This window comes from Orycteropus afer, unplaced genomic scaffold (assembly GCF_000298275.1).
Source record: "Orycteropus afer afer isolate SDZICR_OR568_19922 unplaced genomic scaffold, OryAfe1.0 scaffold00031, whole genome shotgun sequence".
NCBI classification, from domain to species: Eukaryota; Metazoa; Chordata; class Mammalia; order Tubulidentata; family Orycteropodidae; genus Orycteropus; species Orycteropus afer.
This window is the reverse complement of record NW_006921618.1, coordinates 4,409,210-4,420,537: the sequence shown is the minus strand read 5'-3', so window position 1 is coordinate 4,420,537 and position 11,328 is coordinate 4,409,210. Positions and strand designations below refer to the sequence as shown.

Here is an 11,328-nt window from a genome sequence, read left to right as displayed (position 1 = left end):
GATAACATTTACAATCAGGAGCTCCTCAGTTGCTCATTCCACCACTGAGTTTGCAATGACTTATGGGTAGAAAAGCCATACTAAGTAATTTACTATAATGCACAGGCCCAACCAAGTTGACACACAAACTTAACCACCACACTGGGAAATACAGTGTTTTCTGGGTGGCCATTGGCCCAATTGAAATTCACTACCTATGGAAAAAGGAGAGGACAGACATTGAGGGATAACTAGCAATTTCTGTCATAGTTGGTAAATTGCTTGAGAAACTGGTAACCCCCATCAGTCCCTATATCTTTGCCAAAAGAAACAGAGAAGTCTTATAGCAGGTTTGGCTGATAACAAAAACCAAAATGGCACTGGCTTAAACAAGATGGAAGTTTATTCTTTCCCATATAACAATCTGGGTGTGAGCATCTAGGGTACTCTGATGTGAATGCATTTCCTATTACTGCTATAACAAATTACCACACACAGTGACTTCCAAAAACACAAATGTAGTATCTTAAGGTTCTGGAGGTCAGAAGTCTAATGAGTCCACAGGACTATGTTCCTTCTGGAGCCTCCAAGAGAGAGCCTGGTTCTCCCCTTACCCATTCCAGCTCAAAGGCCACATGCATCTTTGGTTCGTGGCCCCTTCCTCTGTCTTCCGAGACAGCAGTGTAGCACCTTTAAATCTCTTTCTCTGTCCCTCTGCTTCCATCGACAGTTCACGTGTGTCTCACTCTGTCTCCTCTTGTGTCTTACAAGGACCCTTGCAATGACGTTGGGCCCACCTGTATAATCCAGGAGAATGTCCCCATCTCAAAATCCTTAACTTCATCATGTCTGCAACATCCCCTTTGCCATGTAAGGTAACACTCAAGGGTTCCAAGAATTATGACATGGACATCCTTAAAACCTACTGCCATCGAGTCAATTCCAACTCAAAGCAACCTTATAGGACAGAGTAGGACTGCCCCATAGGGTTTCCAAGGATATAAATCTTTATAGAAGCAGACTGCCTCATCTTTCTACCATAGAGTGGTCAGTGGGTTTGACCACCAGCCTTTTGGTTGGCAGCTGAATGCTTTAACCACTGCGCCAGAACTCTTTTGGACATCCTTGCAGGGGGCATTATTCAGTCTACCACATGGCAGCTTCACATGGAGACCTAGACTCCTTCAATCTTGTAGCCTCACATCGTCAACATTTGTCTTCTCCCCTGTAGTCCAGCATTACCTCCACAACCAGCCAGTGGGAAGTTGTTATTGCCATTAGGTGCCATTGAGTCATCTCTGACTCATAGCGACCCTATGCACAGCAGAACAAAATACTGCCCAGTCCTGCACCAGCTCCATGACTCTTGCTATACTTGAGCCCATTGCCACTGCCACCATGTCAATCCATCTCACTGAGGGCCTTCCCCTCTTTCGTTGACCCTCCACCTTACCAAACATGACATCCTTCTCCAGCGAATGGTCTGACAACATGACCAAAGTGTGTGAGACAAAGTCTGGCCATTCTCACCTCCAAGAAGCATTCCCACTGTACTTCCTCCAGGACAGATTTGTTAGTTCTTTTCACAGTCCATGGTACTTTCAGCATTCTTCACTAACACCACATCTCAAAAGGATCAATTCTTCTTTGGTCTTCCTTATTCATTATCCAGCTCTCACATGCATATGAGACAACTGAAAATACCATAGCTTGTGTCAGGCACACTTTAGTCCTCAAGGAGACATCTTTGCTTGTCAGCACTTGAAAGAGGTCCTTTGCAGCCAATTCTCTCAGTGCTATATGTTGTCTAATGTCCTGACTGCTGCTTCCATTGGCATTAATTGTAAAATAAAGCAATGTGAAGTCTTTGACAACTTCAATCTTTCCTCCATTTATTGTGATGCTGCTGATTGGTCCAGTTGTGAGGATTTTTGTTTTCTTTATATTGAGGTGTAATCCATATTGTAGACTGTATTCTTCAATCTTCATCAGGAAGTGCTTCAAGTCATCCTCACTTTCAGCAAGCAAAGTTGTGTCATCAGAGTATCACAGGTTGTTAATGATTCTTCCTCCAATCCTGATGCCACGTTCTTCTTCATATAGTCCAGATTCTCGGATTATTTGCTCAGCATAAAGATTGAATAAGTATGGTGAAAGGATACAACCCTAAGGCACTCCTTTCTTGATTTTAAACCATGCAGTGTTCCCTTTTCCTGTTCGAATGATAGCCTCCTGATCTGTATACAGGCTCCTCATGAGTATGATTAAGTGTTCTGGAATTCCCATTCTTCTCAATGTTATCCACAGTTTGTTATGATCCACACAATCAAATGCTTTTGCATACTCAATAAAACACAAGTAAACATCTTTCTGGTGTTCTTTGCTTTGAGCCAAGATCCATCTGACATCAGCAATGATATCCCTCATTCCACGTCCTCTTCTGAATCCAGCTTGCATTTCTGGAAGTTCTCTGTCAATATACTGCTGCAACTATTTTTGAATTATCTTCAGTAAGATTTTACTTGTGTACAATATTAATGATATTGTTCTATAATTTCCACTTTCTGTGGGATCACTTTTCTTTTGGATACAAATGTGGATCTCTTCCAGTCAGTTGGCCAGGTAATTGTCTTCCAAATCTCTTGTCATAGTCAAATGAGTGCCTCCAGTGGGGCATCCGTTTGTTGAAACATCTCAGTGGGTATTCCATCAATTCCTGGAGCTTTGTTCTTTGCCAATTCTTTCAGTGCAGCTTTGACTTCTTCTTTCAATATCGTTGGTTCTTGAACATATGCCACCTCCTGAAATGGATGAAAAATGACTAGTTCTTTTTGGTACAGTGACTCTATGTATTTCTTCCATCTTCTTTTGATGCTTCCTGCATCACTCAATATTTTGCCCATAGAATCTTTCAAATATTGCAGCTTCAGGCTTAAATTGTTTCCTCAGTTCTTTCAGCTTGAGAAATGTGTTCTTCCCTTTTGGTTTTCTAACTTCAGGTCTTTGCACATTTCATTATAGTAATTGCCTTTGTCTGCTCGAGCTGCTCTTTGAACTAACTCTTCTGTTCAGCTCTTTTATCTTGTCATTTCTTCCATTTGCTTTAGCTATTCTTCACTCAGGAGCAAGTCTCAGAGTCTCTTCTTGCACCCATTTTAGTCTTTTCTTTCTTTCTTATATTTTTAATGGCCTCTTTCTTCATGGATGATGCTCTTGATGTCATCTCACAATTCTAGTTTTTGGTTCTTGGTGTTCAATGCATCAAATCTGTTCTTTAGATGGTCTCTAAATTCAGGAGGGATATATTCAAGGTCATATTTTGGCTCTCGTGGACTTTTTTTAATTGTCTCCAACTTCAAGTTGAACTGCATATGAGCAGTTGATGATCTGTTCCACAGTCAGCTCCTGGCCTTATTTTGGCTAAAGATATTGAGCTTTTCCATCACCTCTTACCACAGATGTAGTCAATCTGACTCCCATATACTCCGTCTGACAAAATCCATGTGTGTAGCCGCCATTTGTGCTGTTGAAAAAAGGTATTTGCAATGAATAAGTCATTGGTCTTATAAAATTCTGTCATGCTATCTCCAGCATTATTTCTGTCATCAAGGCCAAATTTTCCAACTACCGGTGATTCTTCCTTGTTTCCAATTTTTGCATTCCAATCACCAGTGATAATCAACACATCTTGATTATATATATTCAGTCAATTTCAGACTGCAAAAGTTGATAAAAATCTTTAATTTCTTCATCTTTGGCTTTGGTGGTTGGTGCATAAATTTAAATAATGGTAGTATTAATGGGTCTTCCTTGTAGGCATATGGATAGAATCCTATCACTGACAGCATTGTACTTCAGGACAGATCTTGAAACATCCTTTGTGATGATGAGTGTCATGCCATTCCTCTTCAAATTGTCATTCCCAGCATAGTAGATCATATGGTTGTCTGATTCAAAATGGCCAAAACCAGTCCATTTCAGCTCACTAATGCCTAGGATATCAATCTTTATGCGTTCCATTTCATTTTTGACAACTTCCAATTTTCCTAGATTCATATTTCATACATTCCATGTTCCAATTATTTGTGAGTATTTGTAGCTGCTTCTCTTCATTTTGAGTCGTGCCATATCAGCACATGGAGGTCCTTAAAGACTTACTTTATCCATGTTATTAAGATTGGTTCTACTCTGATGAGGCAGCTCTTTCCCAGTCCTATTTTGAGTGCCTTCTGACCCAAGGGGCTTGTCTTCCTGCACTGTGTCGGTCAATGTTTCCAAGCTATTCATAAAGTTACCCAGTAATGTATCAGTCAGTGTTACCCTGGCCAATTTTTTTTTCTCAGTTTTTTGAGAAGTGGGTGGCCTCTTCCTTCTTCCTAGCCTGTCTCAGTCTGTAAGCTGGGTTGAAACCTGTGCACCATGTACAACCCTGCTGGTGTTTGAAACACCAGTGGCACAGCCTTAAGCCTCACAGCAATGTGCAAGCCCCACAGGATGACAAACTGACAGACAAGTTTGTCTCCCTTAGCTGTTGGAAACCTCTGCATCCTCCCCTTACCTAATCCCTGCCTGGATCCTGCTACTCTGTGATCCCTGGCTGCTCCCTCCCTTTCCTGGCTCTAGGGAGAAAGTAGGAAAGTGGATATGAAATACTGCCTAGAAGTCACACCTGCTACTTGCCTCCACATCCCTTGACCATGACTCAGCTATGTGACCACACCAAGCTACAAGGGAGTTTGGGAAACTTAGCCTTGAGCTGTTGTTGTTGTTGTTATGTGCTGTCGAGTCGGCCCCAACTCATAGCGACCCCTCCTTGGGTTTCCGAGGCAGTATCACTACAGAAGTAGGATTGCCCAACCTTCCTTCCGAGGAGTGGCTGGTGGGTTTGAACCACCAGCCTTCTGGTTAGCAGTCAAGTGCTTTAGCCACTATGCTACCAGAGCTCCTAGCCTTGAGCTATGCTTGAGTAATTTTAGAAGGATCAGTTGGTCCTCATAGTTGGTCCCTATGAGGCAGATGTTAAAGATGTCCTAAATGTCCAATTTTTCTAAACTGCTGTGCCACTCCATCATCTCTGACATCAACTCCTCCTCCTCCCCTCAGTACTCTCCTTCTTGTCTTAGGGTTCTGTATTTCACTGTAATTTCTCACAGAACTCACAAACTTCCAAGGAAACAGTGCATGTAGTGGTGGTGGAGGCTAGGAGGCTGGCAAGTCCCAAGTCTGTGGTTAGGTCTGGAGGATTCTCCCAATTCACATGGTTGTAGGGTCTGGCGAAACCAAAATCAGCAGTCGGTCAGGTGACCAGCTGCTGTCTCAAGTCCAGGGTGAGATGATGATGAACCAAATGCAGGACTAGAGCAAGAGAGAGAACTTCCCCAGAACATTCATATATATACCATCAAGGAGGCTAAGCGTGGTGACTTGAGTCAGACCCTCCCACAAGGTGGGACTCGAGGTGCATCCCACCCTAAACAGGCATAGAGACTAGAATTTACAATACATGACAAAATGGAGGATGATGGCTAGAAGGGCCACACCAGGATTTCCATTACCAGAGGACAAAAGGGAGGAGGATGTTGGGAGACAACTAGCAGCCTCTGCCACAAAGACTGGCAGAATTTGAATATTATTTAATGGAGGATTTTCTATTATAACAAATGAAGTAGAGGTGAAGATACATGTGTTGTGATAAAAATAACAGAAAAGAATATGCTGGTAAAACCAGACTCGGCCTCCAAAGCTCATCTGCCCCTTCCCCCTCCTTCCATGTAGAATTTGTACCCAAATACCCCAGGTAGCTTTCTTCTCCTTTACAGCCAGCCTTCCCTTCACAGCAAGCAGCCTTGTCTACAAGTTATAACTTACTGCCTTCTCCTTATAACTTAAAGCCAATATTTTACGTCCCACTTTGCTGTCTAGAAACAAACACTGGTCCCTCCCAGGTCACCCTCGGCCTTTTCACCTGTCACACTTGTGGGTGCCTTCCTCCTAATCTCCTGGCTCCAGAAGGGGCCCCACTTCACTGTAATCTTCTGCCACAAAGTAGACAAGTCCAAGAAAAGGAGCACATGTAACTGACTAGTCCTGTCTCCTGGGGAAGGTCAGAGTGGTAGCTGGATAATGGTCTAAGATGAAAGGAATTAACCCAGCCCAGAGGTGGCTGTCAGCCTCAGAGGAAGCCAATTCCTATGGCAGGTGCCCTTCTGCAGAAATGAGGGCCCTGGCTCTCTTGATTAAAACACCAGAACTCAGGGGCCAGGAATAGCACATGCTTGATTCATTAAGCATGAGTCAGGCACTAGACGTGTTCAGAGGCCCTCATCAGGGCTCTGTCTCCTCCAGACACCTGTGTCCTTTCTCCCCCAGGGCCGGCGACCTGTCACCTTGATTGGCTTCAGCCTGGGAGCCAGAGTCATCTACTTCTGTCTGCAGGAAATGGCTCAGGAGAAAGGTGAGTCTCGCTTATTGTCACAGATGAAAACCCCTCCCAATTTTATCTTCTGGGCCAGAAGTCCTGAACCCAGTGGTCCCAAACCTTGTAATGTGTCTGCAGGTCTTAGAAATGAAAGTGAAAAGTTTGTGTTGGAAAATAAGTTATGTTCTGTATGTAATTTAGAGTGGATAATAATGACACAGGCCCCTGACTTCTGATGCGCCTACTCGAGTTGGAGAGAAGGGAATGGATGCTATGTGTTTCTCAGTATGTAGGATTGTTGGCATTTTGAGCAGCGTGGGAAAAACCACACACATGTGCACACACACACACACAAACATACTACATTACAAGAGATTTAGCCCCCCTGGCCTCAACTGTTAAATTCCAACAGCCCCTCCAATCACTGTGGCAACCCAGAATGCCACAACACATTTGTAGGTGTCCCTGGGGGGCGGCAATAGAAGGATACAGGCTCCATTTTAGAGTTGTGCGGCTGGTGTGACAGTGAGTGTGCTCTGGGTATGTGCATAACTATCTGGGGACACTCTTAGCAGTGTGTTACGCCATCCAATGTCATCCTTTCTATTCTGAGACAGCAGAAAGATTGAGGGCGACTGTCCCCAACCTTGGGTGAGTAAAGTTTGTAGACAGGATGATGGTTGGAGACAGATCTGTCATCAGAGGGCTACTGGTCGGAGGGGGCTGGGGGCATTGAGTTGCAGAGCATGGGGCATTTGGGGCAGACACACATGTGCCCGACTCCTGGTAGAGCATGGCAGTGGCAGGGTTCGAAGGGCAAGAGAAGAAACTGAGAAAGGAGCTCCCTCGTCTGAGAGCAGAGGGTGGATGGAGAGAGGAGGCTGGAGCCACAGCCAGCACTGGTCTTACTGCATGGCCCTCTGATTCTGTTTGCTCACGTATAAAATTGAATGAATGCTTAACTCAGGAGGTTGCTTTGAGGATTAATTGAGGTGCCCATGTACAGTACTTTGCCCATTTGAAACCCATTGTTGGCAGAGTTCAGCCAAGGATGCCATTGTGCCACTTCTGCTCTTCAGTCTCTTCCACCCTGAGGCTCCCCTTGAAAATGGCCCTGCCATGCTGTCCTTGACCAGCTTGTGAGACAATGGCTGCTCCAATTGCTGGCAAGCACAGAAGGGGTGCAGATGTCACCCAGCTGGACATGAGGGGGCTGGATGAGGCAGGGGTGGGCTGGTGGTATTTTCAGCATCACCAGAGGACCCTGGGACCTCTGAGACTTAGGACCATGACTCATCACTGCCCCTTTTCTTCTGCAAATATCTCTCCCAGACTTGGGACCAGGTTACAAAGACACGGTGGGTGTGCTGTCCTTGGCATTCACTATGGAAGGGCCAAGCCCTGTGTGCGCTGCAGTGACCTCACCAACCTCTGTATGCCATTTTGGAAGACACGCTTCCTCCCCTGCTCCATTGTTGCTTTCACTTCTTTTTTTGCCTGGTTTTGTCCCCATCACTTAAAATCATGGGAGGCACCTCTGTCCTGCTTCCAGTAGCTTTGGGTAACTGTGGAGCCAGCTCTGGGTTGTGTTCATGAGGAAAATCCAGGCTGGGGTCAGAGGTCAGGCACAAACCACTAAGGAAGCAAAGGTGAATCTGGGGCTCTGGTCAAGGTGGCTTTCCATGTCTACCTTGAGAACACTATACCTTCCCTTTCTGTATCCATTCTTCCTCCTACCAGGCACCACCAGAGATAGAGCAAATCAAAAAGACACCCATTACCTGCCTTTCCTGCTCAACCTGCTACCAGTAATCTGCCTGGGACTTGCTGGCCTGCTGGAAGGAATTCCCTAGAAAACCATAATTTCTCCCCATCACCAGCATTTCCCCAACAAATGACTCCTACATAATGTCCTGTTGAAAATTCTCACAATTTTGTATGAATGTGATTATAGTGCCAAAATCTCTAAGGGGGAAAAGCGGAGAGACAATATTTCTTAACACAGTAGAACACAGAGTCTTTGCTAATATGTGGGTTACAGAGAGCAGGACAGTCATATCAGTCATCTATTGATGCAGTAATGCTGCATAACAAACCAGCCCAAAACTCCATGGGTTACAACAAATATTTTCACGGTCAAAGTCTGTGGATTGGCTGTGTTGATCCAGGATGGGCTCTATGTCTAGGTCTGAATTGGATAGGCTTGCTCCCAGCCATAGGCTGGGCTTGGGTCAGCTCTACATGTATTTGTGCCGGGAGCCAGGTTGAAGGGGCAGCAGCCACCTAGAGCCATGCTCTTCTGTGGTAGGTCACTAGCATGCCAGTGCCAAGCCAAACCACATATACACATCAAAGACTACTGTTGATAGCACATTCACTTACCTTCTATATTAATTATTTATTGCCGGGGGTGGGGGGGACTCTTCAAACATATCATTGTTAGCTACTATCATGTTTGCTCCAACTCACAGTGACCTCACACAGATGAGACATCGCCTGGCCCTGTGATCTTTACAGTCACTGGTGTGCTCCAGCCCACTGTTACAGCCACTGGGCGTTTTGAGTGCCTTCCCCCCTGGAGCTCTTCTTTCAGCACTGTGTTGGATAATGTTCTGTTGTGATCCATAGGGTGTTCCTTGGCTAATTTTTAGAAACAGATCACCAGGCCTTTCTTCCTAGTCTGTCTTAGTCTGGAAGTTCTTATGAAACCTGTTCCCCACAGGTGACCCTGCTGATATTTGAAATATCAGTGGCATAGCTTCCAGTATTACAGCAACATGTGACTTAAAACAGCAATAACTGATTATTGGTTGCAGACTGTGGGTTGGATGGGCAGTTGTGTTCTCAGCTGCTGCCTTGTGTGTTTGTGGTCAGAGGGCAGCTGGGATGGCCAGGAGGTCCAAGTTGACCTCACTGGTGTGTCTGCAGTCAGTGCTGTCTGTTGGCCAGCAAGCTTCAGTCTTTCTCCAGATGGTTACTCATCCTCCGGTAGGCTTGACAGACCTCCCTACATGGGGTCTGAGGGCAGGGTCTCTAGGGGCAAGAGCAAAACCTAAAAGACCTCTTAAGGTCTTAGTTCCAAAAGCCTCACAATGTCACTTCCATCATATTCTAGTAGACAAAACAAGTTATAGACCTGACCAGATTCAAGGGGGTGGAGGCAAAACATACTTCTCCACTGGAGAACTGTAACCTTGGTTGGATAAAGACACAGCCTCTCTGGGCACCCATTTCCCCATTTGCAATGAGAGATTAATGTCACCTAACTCTCTGGATAGTGGTGAAGCAGAGAGCACAGAGGCCAGGTGGCAGCACAGAGGCAGGTGATAACCCAGTTGCCATCAAGTCAGCTCTGCCTGATGGTGACCCCATGTGTGTAAGGAGAACCGGGCTCCACAGGGTTTTCAGTAGCTGAAATTTTTGGAAGTAGACTACAGGCTCTTCTTTCAGGGCACCTCTGGGTGAACTCACACCTCCATCCTTTCAGTTAGCAGCTGAGCTTGCTGACTGTTTGCCTACCCAGGAATTGCTGTTGTTGTTGTTATGTGCCATCGAGTCAGACCTGACTCACAGTGACCCCTCCTTGGGTTTCCGAGGCAGTATCACTATGGAAGTAGCTTGCCCCATCTTCCTTCCAAGGAGTGGCTGGTGGGTTTGAACTGCCAGCCTTCTGCTTAGCACTAGTCAAGTGCCTTAGCCACTATGCTACCAGAGCTCACACCTGCTAGCTCTTGGTAAACACTCAATAAGGATATCCTCTCATTCCCAATACATCTTTCAGCTGTGTTCAGGCTGGGGCGCTTCCTGCCGGTCAAGGGGTGGCTGCAGCTCCTCCCAGCTTCTAAACTTGCCTCTTTCTGGGAAGGCCACTGAGAAGTATTAACATCATTTTACTCTTTTTGTAGTCATCTTTTCCCCAACCCATGCAGCCAGCCATCTGCCAGGCTTTTTGTTACCTCCAGTGATGTGGTTTTATTAATAGAACTGATTCTTAATTTAGAGAAGATGCATCTTTGGCTTCAATTAGAGTAAATGACGTGTTAACTTCAGATCATTAATACAAGAAAAGGCTTCAATTCCCCTTTGCAGCAAATTGAATTAATTACCATGTAGCCCTGGCAATCAGAAGTGAGATCTCTGGTCAGCTGCCTCCAGCATGAATGTGAAGGGGGTAGGCAAGGGGTCTCTCGGTGGCAGAACTGGTTAGGGTGACACTGAGGAGACAGTCCCTCACCACAGCCTTTTGGAGGCTGGTTCCCATAGCAGCTCCCTTCTGGCGTGTTTCCTGGTTCCTGTTCCACCCTTGGATCTTCATGGCCCACCTTCAAGCCTTTGGGCTTTGGTATTAGGCGGACCTGAATTTGTCTCCCAGCTCTGCCAACCTGTGGGACCTTGGGCAAGTCACTAAACCTCTTTCTGAGCCTCAGTTTCCCCACCTGAATATGGGGATCTTCCATGAGAAGACCTCAAAGGATCTTTTTCAAGGGATTAAAATGAGGTAATTGATGTGAAAGTACCTGGCCCTGATTTAAGTAGTCCATAAAATGATTTAAATGTTTCTTTCTCTGAACTCTGATCTGAAGGCCTATTGTCCTTAAAGCACCATGGTGAGTGAGTGTTTCCACAGATGTCAGTGCTTGTCATTTTGTGTCCACCTTCTGGCCTCCCCTCTTAGACCATGAACTCCAAGTAGGCAGGGTCTACCTTTTCCCACCATCTCTCCAAGGCTCAGGAAGATAGAAGAGCTTAACATTAGGCAAGGGAAACGTGCAGGGGCTGCTGTGCCAAAGCCCTAGACCCTGACCAATGGGCAGGAGGCAGAGGGAGGGGCATTCCAGAGAATCAGACCAGATGGGCAAGGGCAAGGTTCTTGGGCGTGTTCTGGAAATGATGAAGCCTATTGTTTCTGTAGGAGCTCTGGTAGCATAGTG

General features: G+C 45.6%; 1 protein-coding gene across 1 annotated transcript in view; it reads left to right on the top strand.

The window, feature by feature from the left end:
* TMCO4 (transmembrane and coiled-coil domains 4) overlaps positions 1 to 11,328 on the top strand; it is a 115,410-nt gene that overhangs the window by 43,135 nt on the left and 60,947 nt on the right. The window contains exons 8-9 of the mRNA XM_042780265.1: positions 790 to 854; positions 6,349 to 6,433. Of these exons, the coding sequence (XP_042636199.1) occupies positions 790 to 854; positions 6,349 to 6,433 (150 nt within the window). The remainder of the gene's footprint in view (positions 1 to 789; positions 855 to 6,348; positions 6,434 to 11,328) is intronic.